At 41.1% G+C, this 19787-nt stretch overlaps 1 protein-coding gene across 1 annotated transcript; it reads right to left on the bottom strand.

The window, feature by feature from the left end:
* Positions 1–4770: 4770 nt before the first annotated feature.
* Positions 4771–18641, bottom strand: LOC113359659 (small RNA degrading nuclease 5-like). Its single transcript, XM_026603251.1, has 7 exons — positions 18633–18641; positions 15886–15987; positions 15684–15800; positions 15530–15599; positions 15316–15416; positions 5517–5534; positions 4771–5340 (listed from the first exon to the last, which is right to left on the bottom strand). Exons 1-7 carry the CDS (start codon positions 18639–18641, stop codon positions 4771–4773), a joined length of 987 nt encoding a protein of 328 aa, XP_026459036.1.
* Positions 18642–19787: the final 1146 nt, after the last annotated feature.

Raw genomic sequence — 19787 nt, 5'->3', positions numbered from 1 at the left:
TGGTTCGTTGGATAGAATCTGGTAGGCGAGAACTTCCGTATCCAGTGATAAAAATAGTTTTGGGGATAACACTGATCTAGCTGTTATTCTACGGTTGGTGATGAATGGTTCTTACGAACAATAGATAAGTATTCTAATCCTGTTAACGCTTGGTAATGGCGAAGGATTCCTTAATCATCTCTTTTATTTATTATTGTCTTTTGATTTATCTTTCAACAAAACCCCCTTTGTTATTTACTTTGTTTTTCTATTTCAAATAACCTATCAATTACACAGCTCTATGTGGGAACGATCTCCTACTACCGCTATATTACTAGTTAATTAGTGGGAAATATTTGTATTAATTTGTTGCATTAACGACACGCATCACGTTGCCAACTCTTGGCCAAGGGTCAAATCCCTAATTTGGCCACGCCAAAGCCATGCCGTCCATGCCTCCATGTCGCTGGCTTCCAAACGGAAGGTTGCAACAATCAACGACTATCCTTCCTCATGAGATGCAGATCTTAGCCGTACTCTTTGTGGAAACCTTTGGCTATGCTGCCAACTCTTTGGACACGGCACATACTTAGCTATGCCAATTATTTGGTCACGACACCAAACCCTAATTAGCCACGCCAAGAGCATGCGCAAGCCATGCCAGCACCGTGGCCACGCCACTGGCTACCAACGGAAGGTAACCACAATCAACCACTAACCTTCCTCTCAAGATGCGAAATCAGGGTCATCAAAAGTCACCACCGAACCGGCAAGCCTCTCAATCTTACCTTTCCAAACAATAGAAACATGCTACACGTATTCCACGAAAACACTCGAGACATCAAAACATGTCACAAACTGGGGGATGCTCATTTACCCGTTACTGCTTTCTTCCATTTACTCAACCGTTTCCACTTCTTACGAGACCAGGGTACGTTTCGGTGCGACTTGTATAAATAGGTCTCACCTATTTCCACCAAAAGACAAGTTTTGGTCAGGAGAATACAAAACTCAGAAATCACTTGTTAGCTTTACCATCTGTTAGCTTTCCACTTTCTGATACAAGTCGTCAAACAACTACTCTTCCCGAATCAACTATTCTGGTCTCAACACTCTCTTTGCTTCCCTCACTAGACCAACCCTTCTCCTTTACTTTGTGACCGAAGCAAGTCCGGAACGGACATTTATTGGTTTAGAACGGATTTGTATAGATTGATCTCTCGAATCAAAGTACTCCCTTGCAGTACATTTTTTAGGGTTTAGACTCGTTTCTCACCCACACTCTCGAAATTACCAAAATCAGCTGAAACTGTTTTCACCCTCAAAAAATTGGCGACCACATTGAGAGACCAGTCTCTCGGTTGCAATATCAACTTCTAGCTTTCAATTTCGTCTTTCAATTCCAAACTCAATATGGTAGAGCTTAGATCCGGGTCAGCAACGAACCCTAAGAACACCAGCGCGGAAACCGTCCTTGTTGCTAACACTCCTCCCAGCGGCATTAACTCACCATATACTAATCCCAGCAGCACGGAAAGCGTTCCTTCAGGTATTACACCGCCAATCACCAGGGACAGAGCTGCTGCCACCCCTAATGCTTCTACGCCGCCTACCAATCTCAGTGACACAAAAAGTGCTCCTTCAGGTGTTACACCACCAGTCACCAGGGCCAGAGCTGCTGCTACCGCCCCTAATGTTTCGTCGAGTATGGCACCTCCGACCATCACTAGGACTACAGTTACTCCACCATCAGGACGAGAAACCGGAGGAGCCATAGGAAGCCGCCCTTACACCACCATTGTTGATTTGATAGAAAGACAGGAGGTTCTTGTTAGAGCCCAGACGGACATGGCTTCGACTCAGAAAGAAGTACTTGTCTTTCTCAAGAACCTAACGGAGCGGCTACCACAGGAGCCGCGCCATCCAGAGTCGATGAGGAACACCTCCAATACCCCTGGCGCCGGCACCTCAGCAGGACATACCTTTGTAGACAAATAAACTCACGCCAGAACCCCATTGGAGAGAAATCAACCGTACAATTTCGTCATGTGAGAAGATTTAGAGCAACTTCTTCAGAATCGAATCAAAAGTGATGATGTAGACATCCATCAGCATCAACCCCCTTATCCGCCTGAAATACAAAGAATTCCTCTTCCAAGAGGATACACTTCTCCTCAATTCACCTTATACGACGGCACCGGGAATGCACGTGAACATATCTCTCGATTCCTGGAGTCCCTAGGCGAACACGAATACAACCACGTCCTCCGTATGAGGGAGTTTTCGAAGTCGCTTACCGGAAGAGCATACACGTGGTACAACAACATCACACCAAATAACATCTCCAACTTGGGTGACATGGTTATGACTTTCTACAAAAAGTACTTCTTTGTGTCTGAGCAGGTTACCTTCTCGGATCTAGGAAGGATGTTCCAACGAGATAATGAACATCCAAATGATTTTGTCAAGAGATTCAGGGTTCAAGCGCTAGACTGTCACGACCCAAACGTGACCGAACAACAATTGGTGAATTCCTGCATCAACGGTATGGCTCCCATATATCGCGCTTTACTAGAGAACCCGCGGTTCCAGATGTTCTCCGAACTCCATGAGGCTTCCAAACGATCGGCCACGACGGCACCAACGTTGTTAGAAATAACCAGGACAATTAGAGGCGAGGACGTACGCGAAACTCGATGAATTAGACGTATCATCAATAAGCAATACAACACTCGTTCCTCCTCTGTGAGCGTAGTGGACGAAGGAGGGAAAAGGAAGTCCCCAGTGGCAGATCAACATCATAAGCGCGCGGCACCAGCACAATGGGCGGCTCCGCCAAGGCTCCCATGCATCGTCATGAAGCTGGAGAAAACGTCCTGGATTTCCCGTTCCCGATCGAGGAAGTGATCGAACTCTTAGAGGCATGGATCTAGGACGATGTCATCTGACTACCACCCCCAGATGCCCACCGACCGAGGCAGAGATGGAGCACCCCAAATACTGCCGCTATCACCGGTTTGTTTACCACCCGACCAGCGACTGTAACAGACTAAAGCACATCTTCAAGGAGAAGGTAGAGGCAGGGGAACTTCAGCTGGGAAATTAGGGAGTGCATAGAGATCCACTTCCATTCAGAAATTACGGGATCTCTAGGGACTCCGTACACGAAAATGTACAATCCATGATGCAGCATGTATGCTAAATTCTCTACCTTTCCAAGACGCAGCGTCAAGACATCTTCACGGCCCTCAATCGTGTTGTTTCGCGCAAACGACTTTTTCCGGTTACGAAGGCTACGCCAGAAGCCCAATCTCTTTTAGGGGACAGAACTGAAAAACACAATTGTAGACTGCTAACCACGGCCTATCTAAGGGGCACTGAGCTCGACAACACATTGATCGATGCAGCCTCTGACTTCAATATCATTACCATCAAGAATCTGAGAGCTGCGGGAATTTTGAAGCAAGAGGCTACCCACTCCCCGTCTGTGGTCAATAATTCAGAAGGAGAAGCGATGAACGCATACGACTAAATTAGCCTCGAAATTAAGATGGGAGATGCTATAGCGCGTGGCAAATTCCACATTGTCAAAGAACTTTCAAGTTATGACATGATCCTGGGGCGTTCTTGGGTATTCGACAACAAATCCAAATTGGGAGCATCCCCTCTGCCAGTGTCAACGCCCGAAAGATTTTCCAACAAGTCGTCCAACCTGCTGCCGTATCAACAACTTACCAATGGAACTCGATCACCCGAGGAAAGCCCGTCCGCGCTCGCTCATAGATCCCAAACGCAAGTAAGTCTGGTCAAACAACCTTCTCTGCAGCCAGTCACTTCTTCTCCTAACCCGTCACGGGGACTCGATCTGATTATCAACACGAACACATTTAAGAGATGTGAGTGGGGTGTTGGGCCCTTTAAACGCTTCACCAAGAATTTAGAAGCTACAGTCAAAGATGATGGGACCAGGAGTCAAACGGTTACACAACACTCGAACTCGTTTCAAATTGGAGACGTGGTAGTCAAGGCGACCTCATTTCAAGTCGGAAACATAACAGTAAGGATGGTTGTTCGAACTGGTTCGCCCTAAGAAAGGGAAGATGAGCCATATCTGGTGGCAGATGTCCTCTTAGGTGGTTACTGGAAACTCATCAATGCTGATAAGTTGGAAGGCGTGATGATTCACTCACGATGGCTCAAGCCCTTCAATACCTAAAGCGATGTGCTACTTTATCCTACAACGTTTTTTCCCTTTAGTATTTCCTTCAGCTATTTCGTTTTCCACTCAATATTTGTATTTCCTCCAAGATAAGTGCACCGTTTGCATTCTCAATTGGGGTTTCGATTCCTATTCAAAAAGCATACATTTCCTTTCTAACGAGTCTTCTGAATCTCAAAGGAAAAACACTAAATAAATCCCGAATCATCAGGAAACCATCACCCATCAAATCATGACCCGCAAAGCTGATACCCTCCAAAAAATGCTTTACTCAAAACTTTAAAGGGAAGAATATACAAGGAATCATCAGACGACAGGAAAGGTATGGAATATCAAACAACTTATTTTGATGAAGCTTTTGGATCCTTTCGAAAAATAGGTTTTTATTCAAAGAAGCGAAACCATGAAAACTAAATAAGCGGGATGTTATTTGGCGAAGCCCTAACTTCGCCATGAATACAAAGAAGATGAAAATGAGTCTGTGAAACATCAAAGAGGCTACACGCCAAAGAGAAACGACAAAAAGGGGAAACTGTAATCGAAAGCAGATACCCGGATCGCCAACGCCTCTGTCAGACCCCTTTCAAGCACTTTCCCCAATAATCTTTCGGGCAACAAACGTTCCATTCAGAAGACGCTGCAGTAACAACAACTCCAACATCCCACCCGGAAACCGCCTCAGCAACAACAGTTTTCGCCTCCTGTCCAACACCCACTTCGACAACCGTCACAGCATATGCCATCGCAGCTTCTCCAACGTCCCTGACAGCAGTTTCGGCGTCCACTCCAAAAGATTCTTCACTTTCGTCAACCACAGCGGCGTCTTCCTCGAAAGCTTTTTCAGCGGGATTTCGAGGATGTCCCGGTTCATCCGCATCAGAATCAAGGATTATGACATCATCTCGGGCAGGGAAATTAAGCTGGCTCTCCCCTAGAAGTTTCACAGACTTAGTCTTCCGCTTTTTCAAACGAGCGGCGAGTTGTTCAGCCCTAGCGATGGGCTGTGAAGAAGTTTCGTTGCCCTGAGGTATCTCAACGCGTTGGGATGCATCATCATCTCCCCGCTTTTCCTCCATGTCTACCAGAGTTATGAAAGCCTGAGCATGCATCCGCACTCCACATAAATAGGTGAAATGCATGCCCTGAAAAATTTCGCCAGCTTCACGAAACAGAGAATTAATTCTGCCCAATGCCTCCTCATGAGAAGAAAACCAGTTTTCTTCGATCCCAAAGCTTCTCTCCGAAGAATCAGAGGTACGGTTGTAACTGGAAGATCCCATTATGTACCACAAAATCAAAAGATGGGATAAGTTCTCACCCTATCTGCACCAACAATCTACATGAATAAGAAAACAGAGTGAGGAACCAGGAGAAAGTACGAGACGATACCTGTAAAGAGGATATACGTGCTTTCAAGACGATCTGTACGAACGAAGGATTCAAGATCACCTCTTATATTCAGCAGAGCGATGAAATCCGAAAAAAGAAAACTTTCTACCAGCCGTGAATTAAGGCGTGATATCGGCTGGAAAAAGATATTTGTCTATGCGAGTCAATTAGGGTTTGATAAAAAAAACGTGGAAGTACATGTTGGCCTGTGTTATCGCTACTGCTCTACTGCCAGCCCCGGAACTTGGAAGCGAAACCGACAGTATAACATGAGGAGGAGAGCTAACACCTTTCATATGGACGTGATACTTTGGGATATGAATAATGAAAGCATTCCCTACCCGAGCCACGCATGGAAAGAGGAAAACGGGCCAGCAAGAGACGCCAAGCCAGCACCGTGCAAAGCCAGCGCCCATCCCAAGCCGATACAATGCTAACGGCTTCATCCCAAGCCGATCCAATGCCTGCGGATCCATCCCAAGACGCACAATACCTGCGGCTCCCATTCCAAGCCGGCCAACGCCAGCGTCTCCGTTTTAAGCCACACCATGCCAACGGCTTGCCAAGCCAATCCAGCAACGCCAACAACTCTGCGTTCCCTAGCCTAGCCAAGCTGACACAAACTGTTTGCATCCCGGCCAGCAACCACCTCTACCGCTCCGCGTCCTAGCTAGCAGCACCACGAGAAGAATCTACGCAAAGCCACCATCACAAGAATCACGAATTCTCCTTACCTCCCGAAAAAAGGTTAGAAGGATCTTCTTGACCATCTCTTCATGACTTGCCGTTTCGATTTTGTCCTTGTATGTCACCATCTTATGCTTACCTCGCAACAAATCCCCTGTTCCGAGCTAAGCAGGGGACTTAATGTTGATGGTGGTTTTTAGCTTAGGGTTAAAATCGTAAAACCTTAGTCAGACAGTGATGTTACACTTGAGTAATAATGTCGCCACTAGCACATTTATTGAACTATTCAACATGTCTGCGTTAAATTATCGGGGTACCTTTTTTATGTATATGCCATGCTCCACGGCAGAGCCCTCGGTACTGACTGACATCATCTCTACACATGCCAGCCACGCATGCTAGCCAAATGTGCCAATGGAATTCCATGCCAGCCACATCTCCGCGCTAAAGGCATGCCAACCATGCCAGCCGCATCATCATGCCATGCCAGACACATCTCCGTGCCAAAGGCATGCCAACCATGCCAGCCACATCATCGTGCTAATGGCATGCCATGCCAGTCACATATCCACGCCAAAGGCATGCCAACCATGCCAGCCGTATCATCGTGCCAATGGCATGCCATGCCATTCACATCTCCGTCCAAAGACATGCCAACCATTCCAGCCGCATCATCATGCCAATGTCATGCCATGCCAGCCACATCTCCGCGCCAAAGGCATGCCAACCATGCCAGCCGCATCACCGTGCCAATGACATGCCATGCCAGCCACATCTCCGCGCCAAAGGCATGCCGACCATGCCAGCCGCACCACCGTGCTTATGGCATGCTATGCCAGCCACATCTCCGTGCCAAAGGCATGCCAACCATGCCATTCGCATCTCTGCACCAAAGGCATGCCAACCATGCCAGCCACATCTTCGCGCCAAAGGCATGCCAACCATGCCAGCCGCACCACCGTACCAATGGCATGCCATGCCAGCCACATCTCCGCGCCAAAGGCATGCCAGCCGCACCATCGTGCCAATGGCATGCCATGCCATCCATATATCCGCGCCAAAGGAATGCCGACCATGCCAGACGCACCATCGTGCCTATGGCATGCCATGCCAGCCACACCTCCGCACCAAAGCCATGCCGGCCATGCCTCCATGCCGCTGGCTGCCAAATGAAGAGTTGCAACAATCAACGACCACCCTTCCTTCTGAGATGCAAATCTCAGCCGTCCAAGTTCCCCACCAAACGCGTAGCAACTTTTGGCCCAATGCCAAGCCCTAATTTTGGCTGCGCCTAAACTATGCCGAAACTCTAATTTTGGTTGCGCCAAAAACTATGCCAAAATCCTAGCTTGGCCGCGCCTAAACCAGGCCAAAGCCATGCCGGCCATGCCTCCATGTCGCTGGCTACCAAACGAAGGGTTGTAACAATCAACGACCACCCTTCCTTCTGAGATGCAAATATCAGCCGTCCAAGTTCGCCACCAAACGCGTGGCAACTTTTGGCCCAATGCCAAGCCGCGCCTAAATTATTCCAAAACCCTAATTTTGGTCGTGCATAAAACTATGCCAAAATCCTAGCTTGGCCACGCCTAAACCATGCCGCTGGCTACCAAACGAAGGGTTGAAACAATCAACGGCCACTTTTCCTTCCGAGATATAAATCTCAGCCGCACAAGTTCGCCACCAAACGCGTGGAAACTTCTGTACCAAGGCCAAAATCCTAACCTGGCCGCGCCTAAAACATGCCAAAGCCATGTCGGCCATGCCTCCATGCCGCTGGCTGCCAAATGGAAGGTTGCAACAATCAACGTCTATCCTTCCTCCTGAGATGCAGATCTCAGCCGTACAAACTTTCAAGGAAATCACTCCATAAAATTTATTTTCCATCTTGGCAAGAACTAATTTCATTGCAGCCTGTGCATCGGATAGACAATTATGAGGAGCACCACTTTCCCTAAGATCATAACCAAGCACTGATGATTATTTTCAATGATGTTGTAGTAAAAGGTTCATTGAGACTTGTGAAGGAAGATTTTTTTAGACTTAACTTTTATAAATAAAAATAACAAACTCAATTAAAAAGTGTTGTAAAAATTATGGAGAGACCGGGGCTAGGATTCCACCATTGACCGATATTAGTGATTTAATAAAACAATAATCATGCAACTCAACATTCAAATTGATTCTAATAGTATTGCCTAGACATGTAGATTTTCAAAAGAATAGATGTTAATCCAAGCATAGAATATCAAAACCCTAAAGCAAGCATATTCTATCAAGAGAAAATACACCCCTAATTAAAATCATATAATCAAGTTTTAATTCAAAGCAAAAATCATAATAGAGTTGTTATAATTAATTAAAATAGAAATGTATCACTTTTACCGAAACAACGACTTCCTCCATGGCCCCAAGGATTGGGGTCTAGCTCCGCATATTGGAAACACACTCAGAATAATTTTTTATTGCTCAAAAGTGTTTACAAGTGATGAAATGGGAGAAAATAATGATTAAACCCGGTTTGCTCTAAACGATCCCCAAACTCTCCATCCCCAAATGTGCTCTCTAGCTCTCTATTTATACACACAAATACACATTACTCAAATATATTCTTCCATAACTCCAAAATCTTCTTCTTTTTAATTAAAAATATCTTCAGGAATTTTTCCTTCTCTTTATTCTCCATATTTCTTTACTAAAATCATATCTTCTTTAATTCGCAGAATAAAATCTTCCAAGGATATCTCTCTTGTTTAATACAAGATAACTTCCTTTTTCTTCAAATTCTTCCTGTTTATAAGGCAAGAAGATATTTTTATCTTAAAGATAATAAATCCTTTACCGGTGGAACCAAATTTCCCGCAAATATTCTTTTTGAATGTTGAAGATGAAGGGTGCCTCTTATCCTTCTGTTGGGGTGCCGATAGTAATTTGGGTGTCGAGAACAAATTTGGGCTGCACATAACCGCGGGTTCCCCTTAGCCAAATCTGAGGTCCTCTTAGCAAATGTCCTCCGGGGGTGCCTTTAGCAGTTTTTCGAGCCGATTCTTCCAAAAACGTTTATTTTCCAAAAATACCTACAAACACACAAAACACCAAAATAAGTACAAAATCGAGTACCAACATAGAGAAAATTGAGGACAATTTAGACACAAAAATGTGTCTATCAAATACCCCCAAACTTATTATTTGCTAGTCCTCGAGCAAATTTTTTCTAGAAAATAAAGTTTACACTTAGCATGTGCAGCAAGCCGTTAAACCGCTAGGTGGCCCTAGCGGCGGAGTGTTGTCTCCGGGGGGTTTACCAGAGGTGTACCCACAAAACCTTTACTCCAGACCCTAGCTATCTACGCAGAACCTTGGAAGGCACTAAAGAATCTCCTTGGTTGGCATACTTATTGACTACAGGAGGAAGTACCCTGATGCGAAATTCCAATTGATGTACACGAGTTTGCACTCAAGCATACTAAAATTCATATAAAGTGACAGAGCTCTACTCAGATAGTTTCTGGACATCATAAACCGGAGTCAACCAATCACATGGATAGATTAAGAAGATGGATGTAGAGAAAAACGTAGATGATGTTGACTAAGGTGAACCTATCCTAATAGACTGAGATACTGGTCTGGACTAATATCAACACACTGGAAAATACAAGGGAACCAGTGGTCGATAATCCTAACTCTAGGTCAACTCACTGGAAAATACAAGGGTACTAGTGATCGACTTTATTGTATTTATTCTGGTTGGTCTGGTGGTCTGGTCTCAATTTTTTTTTTGTATCTCAGTCACTCGATTTCACCCTAGTAATGGTAAAAAGAAAAAAAGAAGTGATCAGGATTCTTTCGATGTTTCCATCACGAGGATATGGCGAAACTACCATGTTTTCTTTTCTAACACCTGAGATCTGTGCTTTTATGAATAGATTCTTCTAGATGTTTCCATCTAATCAGATTGGTTCCTCAACTCCTACAACCAAAATGTTCCCATCCACTTAGATTGGTTAGTGCAATCCTTAATAGGCATAAATTTCTAGGCTCTGGAGTTTATTTATTGCAACTAAAAAGTTTCTCCCATACCCCCAAACTTAAATCTAACATTGTCCTCAATGTTCTAAAGATAAAATTAAAAGCATATGAACAAGGAGAAACTGTTACCATTTGAAGCAAAAGAGTTAAGGAAAGGTATTACCGTGTTGCATGAGATTGGGTTACCTCCCAAGAAGTGCTAAGTTTAAAGTCTTCAGCCATACTAAGAAAGGATTAGTCACCACGAAGAATCATATAGCAGCATCCGGAATAATTGTGGGTCATCTGGATCAAAAAGTGTTACCCACAAGAAGAGGAAACTGCAACAGACCAAGAAGATACCGAATATACCCTTGCTTAAGACAACTACATCTAGTTGTGGTTCAGGTTCAGGCTCTATAAAAGGGTCTAAGTAAAAGGTTTTCATCGGTTGGATTTCCTCGAAGCTAAGATCCGGTTCAGGTATTAGAGTCTGGAAATACTCAACTAAGAATTTAGAAGCACATAAAAGTAACCTGAATAACTGGGGATCCTCTAAGTCAATCAAATTTGACTTACACAGCTGACCATAATGAACGTGGTGGTCTTCCTTAAACAAATGTGTCGACCCTAATCTCTTAAAGTAATTAGGTTTAGTCTCAAAACTCAATAACCGACACATCTGAAATTCAAACGTTCCCACAATTGGAATAAATGTTTTTGGTGGGAAAACAAAATCAATCTGGGTATCATAGCCTGGGTAAACCGCATCAACCAGAGGATGGGTTTCTAACAACTGAACTTCTTCCTGAACATTATTAGGTTTGGGAGAGCTAGTATGAAGGTAATCTGGCACAACGGATGAGGCACATACATCAAGTCCCAAGTAAGGGATCTCTGTAAGAGATAAAGGTAAGGCACAAGGAGAATGATAATCACCCCCAAACTTAGAGTTTTGGGTGTCTCTAGATAGACTAGCTACAATTTCCCTAATTTCTAGATCATCGGAATCCTGAAAATGGTCAATTCCTTCGTGTAGATTATACTCAGGTGATGCATCCTCACTCATATTTAAATCTCTACAAGTTCATCTTCTTCGTCTAAGACTAATGTTTCTAAATTGCTAGACTCTAAAACAATATTCTCAGAATAAACTCGTTCCTCTAAACTGTCGTTGGCTTCGTAATCATAAGGAAATACTACATCGTCTAAAACGGGAGTATCTCTAGTCAAATCCTCGTCCTTTTGAATATGTTAATAATTATTAAAATTATTTGGATTTGAACAAGAAACATTATCATTATTAAGTTCAATTGGAGTAACAAATTCCTGATGCCTACTTATTTCAAATTCTTCATCAACACTATCCTCATCATAATCATTATAATAACATGAAAATGGTTGGACCTCATCTAAACAAGTAATGTTACCAATTTTATCCTCGTCATCTTGATTATGTGAAAAACTATCTTCATTCTCAAAGGTATTATTGGATACACTATATTGGAAATTCAAGTTATTTCGAGCAATACTCTCGTTCATCTCTAACTCAAGTCTACATGTCGACTCAGCTATCCTCTCAAGGGTCTCCTCCAAATAAAGTTCCCTTAGTGTTGGATCTAAGTTTTGAGTTAATCTATTGAGGATATCTTCTAAAGATTCAGTCGTTGTTGCAGTCCTTTCGTCCATAACTACGTTATTCACCTCAGCTAACTTACATGTCGATTCAGCTAACTTTCGTGTCGACTCAGCTAACCTCCTGAGAGACTCTTCTAGAGAAGGAATAGGAACTGAAGGATCATAAAAAAGACTACTTTTCAAAAGTTTGATTGTATCCTCTAAATACGAAGAACTAGTATTATAATCTTCTTGCTCGTAAGACTGATGCGCATGCGGATAGTAATTGGGCTCACCATGGTATGACCCAAAATATTGAAAAGGTTGGCATGACCAACCACTATTCACACTATGATCATAAAAAGAGTAATGTCCATGTTGCTCGGTTGGATAATCATTGTATTGGCTATACCAGTTCGACATCCTAACTGCAAGGGGATTCTAAACAAGCACAAAGAAGGCTGACTCGACCACAACAAGCCTATTTTATCTAGCAAACAAAAAGCATGATGGCTCCACTTAGATTGTTTCTAGACCAGCTTCTAATCCTTCGAAAGGGAATTCGTTACAATTTAAGAAAACCCCTCTGGAATCAATCCGAGTCAAAGTAAGTTGAATAGAGGCGAGGGAAGCTGCGTGGAGCTTTGATACCCAAGGCCTCACCGCATTACAAGGCGGCGCAGTCACGCATTAAACTCACAGAAACCATCATGAACTTCGAAGTATGCTTAAAAGAGTAACCAATATTTTTCGAATGGCTTTCCTATTAAGCTCGTTACCCTATCTGTCTCGTTCTAGTCAAAATTTTAGGCTTAGGTTCACGTTTGGTTTCGTTTTCCTAAGGCGGGTAAGAAGAGAACGGTGATGAAATCCGAACCCTTATCTTGTATGGCCAGGCCTTGCCCTTTACTAGGAAATTAAAACAGCCGTATTCGATTCCTCAACATATATGCATACAAAATCATCCAGTAAACCCGCTGACAGGGGATTTGCGGGTGTTTAAAATTCTTACCACCCGTTCCAGACGGGGGATGAACCGTTGGAGTCGACTCGGTCCACGACTCTTATGTCATGTACGAACCCGAGGGGACGAGGCGATATCGTAATCGCCGTCCTTCCCTGTGCAGTTTATATTTGAAACTACCCTTCCGTAGGGTTTTAAAAAAAAAATGTCCAAAGTCCAAAAAAAATAAAGTGCAAAAGAAAAAGAAAAGTCTAAATAAAATAAAATAATAATATCTAAAAAAAATAAAAATGTCTCTTTTTTTTTCTCTCTTATTTTTATTAAATAAAAAAAATCTTCTTCTTTCGCTCCTTTCACTTTGCCTTTTACTCCAAGTCTTTAAGTATTCACCAAAAGCTTTGGCAAAATATTCTTTTGCTCCAATTCCAAATTCTGTAAGGAAAAGACAAAAACCCAAAAACGTAAAGAAGAACAAATAAAATAAAACAAATAAAAACCTAAAAAAGAAAAAAAATCTAAAATCTCTAGCCTAAAGACAAGTCCGCGTCGGCGGCGCCAAAAATTGATGGTTATTTTCAATGATGTTGTAGTAAAAGGTTCGTTGACACTTGTGAAGGAAGATTTTTTTAGACTTAATTTTTGTAAATAAAAATAACAAACTCAATTAAAAAGTGTTGTAAAAATTATGGAGAGACCGGGGCTAGGATTCCACCATTGACCGATATTAGTGATTTAATAAAACAATAATCATGCAACTCAACATTCAAATTGATTCTAATAGTATTGCCTAGACATGTAGATTTTCAAAAGAATAGATGTTAATCCAAGCATAGAATATCAAAACCCTAAAGCAAGCATATTCTATCAAGAGAAAATACACCCCTAATTAAAATCATATAATCAAGTTTTAATTCAAAGCAAAAATCATAATAGAGTTGTTATAATTAATTAAAATAGAAATGTATCACTTTTACCGAAACAACGGCTTCCTCCATGGCCCCAAGGATTGGGGTCTAGCTCCGCATATTGGAAACACACTCAGAATAATTTTTTATTGCTCAAAAGTGTTTACAAGTGATGAAATGGGAGAAAATAATGATTAAACCCGGTTTGCTCTAAACGATCCCCAAACTCTCCATCCCCAAATGTGCTCTCTAGCTCTCTATTTATACACACAAATACACATTACTCAAATATATTCTTCCATAACTCCAAAATCTTCTTCTTTTTAATTAAAAATATCTTCAGGAATTTTTCCATCTCTTTATTCTCCATATATCTTTACTAAACTCGTATCTTCTTTAATTCGCAGAATAAAATCCAAGATAAAATCTTCCAAGGATATCTCTCTTGTTTAATAAAAGATAACTTCATTTTTCTTCAAATTCTTCCTGTTTATAAGGAAAAAAGATATTCTTATCTTAAAGATAATAAATCCTTTACCAGTGGAACCAAATTTCCCGCAAATATTCCTTTTGAATGTTGAAGATGAAGGGTGCCTCTTATCCTTCTGTTGGGGTGCCGATAGTAATTTGGGTGCTGAGAACAAATTTGGGCTGCACGTAACCGCGGGTTCCCCTTAGCCAAATCTGAGGTCCGCTTAGCAAATGTCCTTCGGGGTGCCTTTAGCAGTTTTTCGAGCCGATTCTTCCAAAAACGTCTATTTTCCAAAAATACCTACAAACACACAAAACACCAAAATAAGTACAAAATCGAGTACCAACATAGAGAAAATTGAGGACAATTTAGACACAAAAATGTGTCTATCAAGCACAGTCTGTCAAAATAAGACAAGAAAGAATTAACAACATCCAGCAAAATAAGATCCATAAAACCACCTCATAATCAAGAATGGTTTCAAACACCAAACCAATTATTAAGAATAAACACAAGTTAGAAAGTTCTTTCCTCAAAAAATCGATAGCTTTTCAATACACAACATTTTTTCTAAATTGCAAGGACTACAGTGCGTAGATCACTATCTTTGTCCACCAATTTTCATACAACCTAGAAAGTAGGAAAAGTTTACATGCTTCATTGTTCAGCAGGAGTTGATCACTCCAAGTTTGATGGTTGCACACTTGTACTTGATGAGTAAAACACTGGACTCTCAAACAATCAAAAGTCGGGTACGTCAAGACCAATAGATCGATAATATCATTCTCAAGTGTTGTCTGCACCTTTCTATGAAAGTAGTGTTTATGGCATTAAAAAATAGTACACAAAATTCACGAATCCAGATATACGTTTTGAAGGATCACACATAATGTAAAACCAACTAGGAATCAGGTTTATAACATTAGTTATGCGTCAATATGACTGAGAAGTAGTACCAAAGAATACTATAACATTGCATCTATATTATTCTTCCAGCAGTAAATAGCAAAAGACCGACATAAAAGCAAAAACTGGTGATCATGCTATCAAAAGTAAAGATTCTTAACGAACTTGCCTTGCAGAGATGATTCAACGAAGGCCTCTTGTGAGTATGCCCTTCAGGATATTTAAAAATTAATGATGTGTCGATCACCCTCGAATGATCCACTTTCAATGCTACGAAATACACAAAAATAAAAAAAGGAATACAGAATTATCAAAGATTGCAAAATCAATTTCGGCAGCAAGTACTCCATAAAACTGGTGTGTAATAAGTTTGTAAAACCCACCTTTTAGATCCTTATCCAAACTGTGGCCAATTAAAACGACTCCATCGGATAACAGTTTTTTCATTGATTTCTGCAACAATAACACATCAATTTTTCGAAAGAAATGTTTTCATACTAATAATCCAGAAAGTCCTTATCCATATATATATACTACTTGTATATCTTCTAACGAACAAGTAGCTCTTTCCAAATCCTTAGCATTGATTCCATGAATCTGGGTTCTATAATCTAAAACAGGTTTATCGAGTTTTACAAGTTCATTGAGCTTAACCTGAAAGAATAATACTGATTTCAGTGACAATAGATGATGATACCAAGAGAGCCAGTATATAAACGGTTGTACCAGCAACTTCTACCTCTAAATTTCGATTCACAACACACACTTGTACTAGAGATTCTGTTTTATCTTCACAAAGAACCATTTCACAATCAACAGAAAGCATTCTGGTGGACTTTACCTATCTTCGTCATTACTCCTTACTCCTGAGATGCAAATCGCATCCGTCGTCTGGTGGCAATCTCTTGGCTAGGGTGCCAAAGCCCTAATTTGGCCACGCCAAAGCCATGCCAGTCATGCCTCCATGCCACTGGCTGCCAAACGGAAGGTTGCAACAATCAACGACTGTCCTTCCTCCTAAGATGCAGATCTCAGCCGTACAAACTTGCCACCAAACGACTTGTGGCAATCTCTTGGCTACGGTGCCAAAGTCCTAATTTGGCCATGCCTCCATGCCGCTGGCTTCCAAACGGAAGGTTGCAACAATCAACGGCTATCCTTCATCTTGAGATGCAGATCTTAGCCGTACAAACTTACCACCAAATGACTTGTGGCAATCTTTGGCTATGCCGGCAACTCTTTGGCCACGTCACATACTTAGCTATGCCAATTCTTTGGTCATGGCACCAAACCCTAATTAGCCACGCCAAGAGCATGCGCAAGCCATGCCAGCACCGTGGCCACGCCACTGGCTACCAACGGAAGGTAACCACAATCAACGGCTAACCTTCCTCTCAAGATGCGAAATCTCGACCGTCAAAAGTCACCACCGAACCGGAAAGCCTCTCAATCTTAACTTGCCAAACAATAGCAACATGCTACACGTATTCCACGAAAACACTCGAGACATCAAAACATGTCACAAACTGGGGGATGCTCATCAGGGTATTGGTCTGGTGGTTTACAGCGTGCGGCTTACACTACGCCCGTTACAAGAAAGTGTCATAAGAGTGAGGCGGTTAGTAAATACGGGAAGTAATGGTGAAACGTTTCATTGATTATGAAAACATCAATTACAGGCGTTACCCGTTACCGATTTCTTCCATTTACTCAACTGTTTCCACTTCTTACGAGACCAGGGTACGTTTCGTTGCGACTTGTATAAATAGGTCTCACCTATTTCCACCAAAAGACAAGTTTTGGTCAGGAGAATACAACACTCAGAAATCACTTGTTAGCTTTCCCATCTGTTAGCTTTCCACTTTCTGATACAAGTCGTCAAACAACTACTGTTCCCGAATCAACTATTCTGCTCCCAACACTCTCTTCGCTTCCCTCCCTAGACCAACCCTTCTCCTTCACTTTGTGACCAAAGCAAGTCCGGAACGGCCATTTCTTGGTTTAGGCCGGATTTGTACAGATTGATCTCTCGAATCAAAGTACTCCCTTGCAGTACATTGTTTAGGGTTTAGACTCGTTTCTCATCCACACACCCGAAATTACCAAAATCAGCAGAAACTGTTTTCACCCTCAAACACTTAGTTTTCGATTAATTTTGTGGATTTAATTGAAATTATGTGATTCTTGATTTTGAGGACTTTTATGTATTTTTAAATATTTTTTTGTTTGTAGATGAAGAATATAATGTAAAAAAAACAAACAGATAATGAGATAATTAAAGCTAATGATCTTTAAAAAATCACATTTAATTTAATTTTTACTTATGATCCTAATTATGAAGGAACCCACTCAAAGTATATTCATAATTTAAAGATGTTACAACTCTTACATCCGTTAGATGTCTTTTGCTGAGATAAGATTGGGATGGTCGGATGCAATGTTTGTCCCTAAAAATGTTATCCGTCCGTCAAAAGCTCAAAAACCTATTTTGTTTTATATTATAGATAAATACTGGCATGATAAAATTGTGATAGAAATGAAATAAGTCAAGTTTGTTGTTATTAACCTCGAACTGAAGGATGATGTGTTCATTGATGTCGATACGTCTTCAGGTTCTTCATGAGTAGCAAGAGAGAGTCTCAATATTTATATGTTCCTAGCCTAACCTAATAAAATTGACTCTAATAATTATATCAAGCAGCTTTGGGTTTTGGTGGGTCCAACCAAGCAATGCTTTAAGTATTTCAACGGTTTATTAGTTGCGAGTAAGCTAGAAGAAAAGAAGTGTTTGTCATAGTAAAGTTATAAATTGGAAGATATTCCATGGATAGTTGTGAAGAAGAAAAAGATAAATATGTCATTAATCAATCAATTTGCAAGCAAAAAGCCTAATAAATTGGATATGAAGGTCGTTTTGCTGTATCAATCCGATCACAACAACCCTAAAAAGATGCAAATATTTGTGATTATACTTTCCGTAATCAATGTAATTAAAATTTAGGAAACTGCACCAGAAAAACAAAGAATAATCAAGATAAAAACACAGATAAATAAAAATCTAGATTTCCGAGTAACAGGAAAATGTTTTGAAATACAGAGAAAAAAAAGACAGAAATCTAATTAGAATATCAAAATAATAATAATAATAATAATAAATTGGGCAGATAAATTTTAGAGCTCGAGACTCAACGAACAAAAACAAATATCAGGAGTCGAGACCGCTCCAAACAGTCTAGAGTATCACGTGCCCCATATTTACCCATACCCTCATTTAACATTACCCAAACTTTTATGTCGCCCGGTAATATAAATTCCATTTGGAGGGCGCTGTCCGCAGGATGGGTAAACAACCTAGGGTATCACCTGCCCCATATTTTGTTCACCCAACCCTCATGTAACATTACCCAAACTTTTATGTCGCTCGGTAATATAAACTCCATCCGGAGGACGCTGTCCGCAGGATGGGCCAACAACATAGAGTATCACCTGCCCCATATTTCTCACCCATACCCTTACATAAAATTACCCAAACTTGTATGTGATCCGGTAATGGAAACTCCATCAGGAGGACGCTGTCCGCAGGATGGGCCTTCTGGATAAATCATGACGTAGCATGGACTTTTTGATCTTAAAGGGGGTTAGCCAATCGAGATTAGTAGAGACATTGAGAGACTTTATATGCAAGAGATTTTGGATGACTCTCTGTGTGTTTAGAGATTTCGGGAGACTCTCTGAATAATTTTCAAGGAATTATGGTGACTCATAGAGACAACAAAACATATATGAATTTCACATTGCACAGATGAGACAAACAATATATTTATTTTTCTCCAAAATGAATATATGAATAATTCACTGAAAATGTAGTAGTCCATGCATGACTAATAGAAATCGTAACCATTTTGCAAAAAAATAAATAAATCAAAACGAGACGAGACGAACATAACGGATTTGAATCTCTAGTAAACTCATTGGGTTTTCGAAGACAATTTTTTTTGGTCAATCAACATATTTCAATTCATTCAAATCATCTTTGATTTTTGGTAGAGCTGCCTCTCTTTCCTCTCTCTTCAAAAGAAAAAAAAAACCATTGAGCTGCCTTGCGTAGATTTGAAAGGACCAGATCTGAGTAAGAATTCTTTTTCCTTTCAAAGTTTTTGGTAGTAGGTAATGAATAAGATGTTTTTACATCATTCCTGGAGTCTTTTGACATATTTCTTCACTGTTTTGGGGTGATTTTTCTTCGTCGTTGTGGGGCGAGTTCTTCAACTTTTAATGGCTGGTTCGTGGCTTGCTTTTCTCGATTCAAAAACATCGACGGTTCATAACTACATCGCTTTCAATCAGCATTCGTGTTTGTGTAGATTGACAAATTCATGGGAAAATTACTCATTTGTTTTAGGAGCATCTCTTATCGAAGAAGACTACGATCTAATTAAATGGTCGGAAATCATTTCCGGATATACCATCATCTCTCCCATATACATAAGAATAAATTGGATATCTGTACAGTTTATTGCTCTTTCTCTTCGCGATCTACTTGCAATTGATATCCTTATTTGTATTAGGGTATTGATTATCTTATATTTTGATGTTTTTGTTATATTTGTAAGCAAACATGTAATCACTGTTTTGATTTGA

This window comes from Papaver somniferum, chromosome 3, assembly GCF_003573695.1.
Source record: "Papaver somniferum cultivar HN1 chromosome 3, ASM357369v1, whole genome shotgun sequence".
NCBI lineage: Eukaryota > Viridiplantae > Streptophyta > Magnoliopsida > Ranunculales > Papaveraceae > Papaver > Papaver somniferum.
The sequence above is the reverse complement of the archived record's forward strand: the minus strand, read 5'-3'. Positions and strand labels throughout refer to the sequence as shown.

Bases quoted from the DNA above. Each gene is read 5' to 3' on its own strand.
- LOC113359659 (XM_026603251.1), bottom strand. The intron at 15,801-15,885 runs GTAGAAGTTGCT...TTATTCTTTCAG, and splicing joins TTGTGAATCGAAATTTAGAG to GTTAAGCTCAATGAACTTGT. The intron at 15,600-15,683 runs GTAGTATATATA...TTATTGTTGCAG, and splicing joins GTTCGTTAGAAGATATACAA to AAATCAATGAAAAAACTGTT.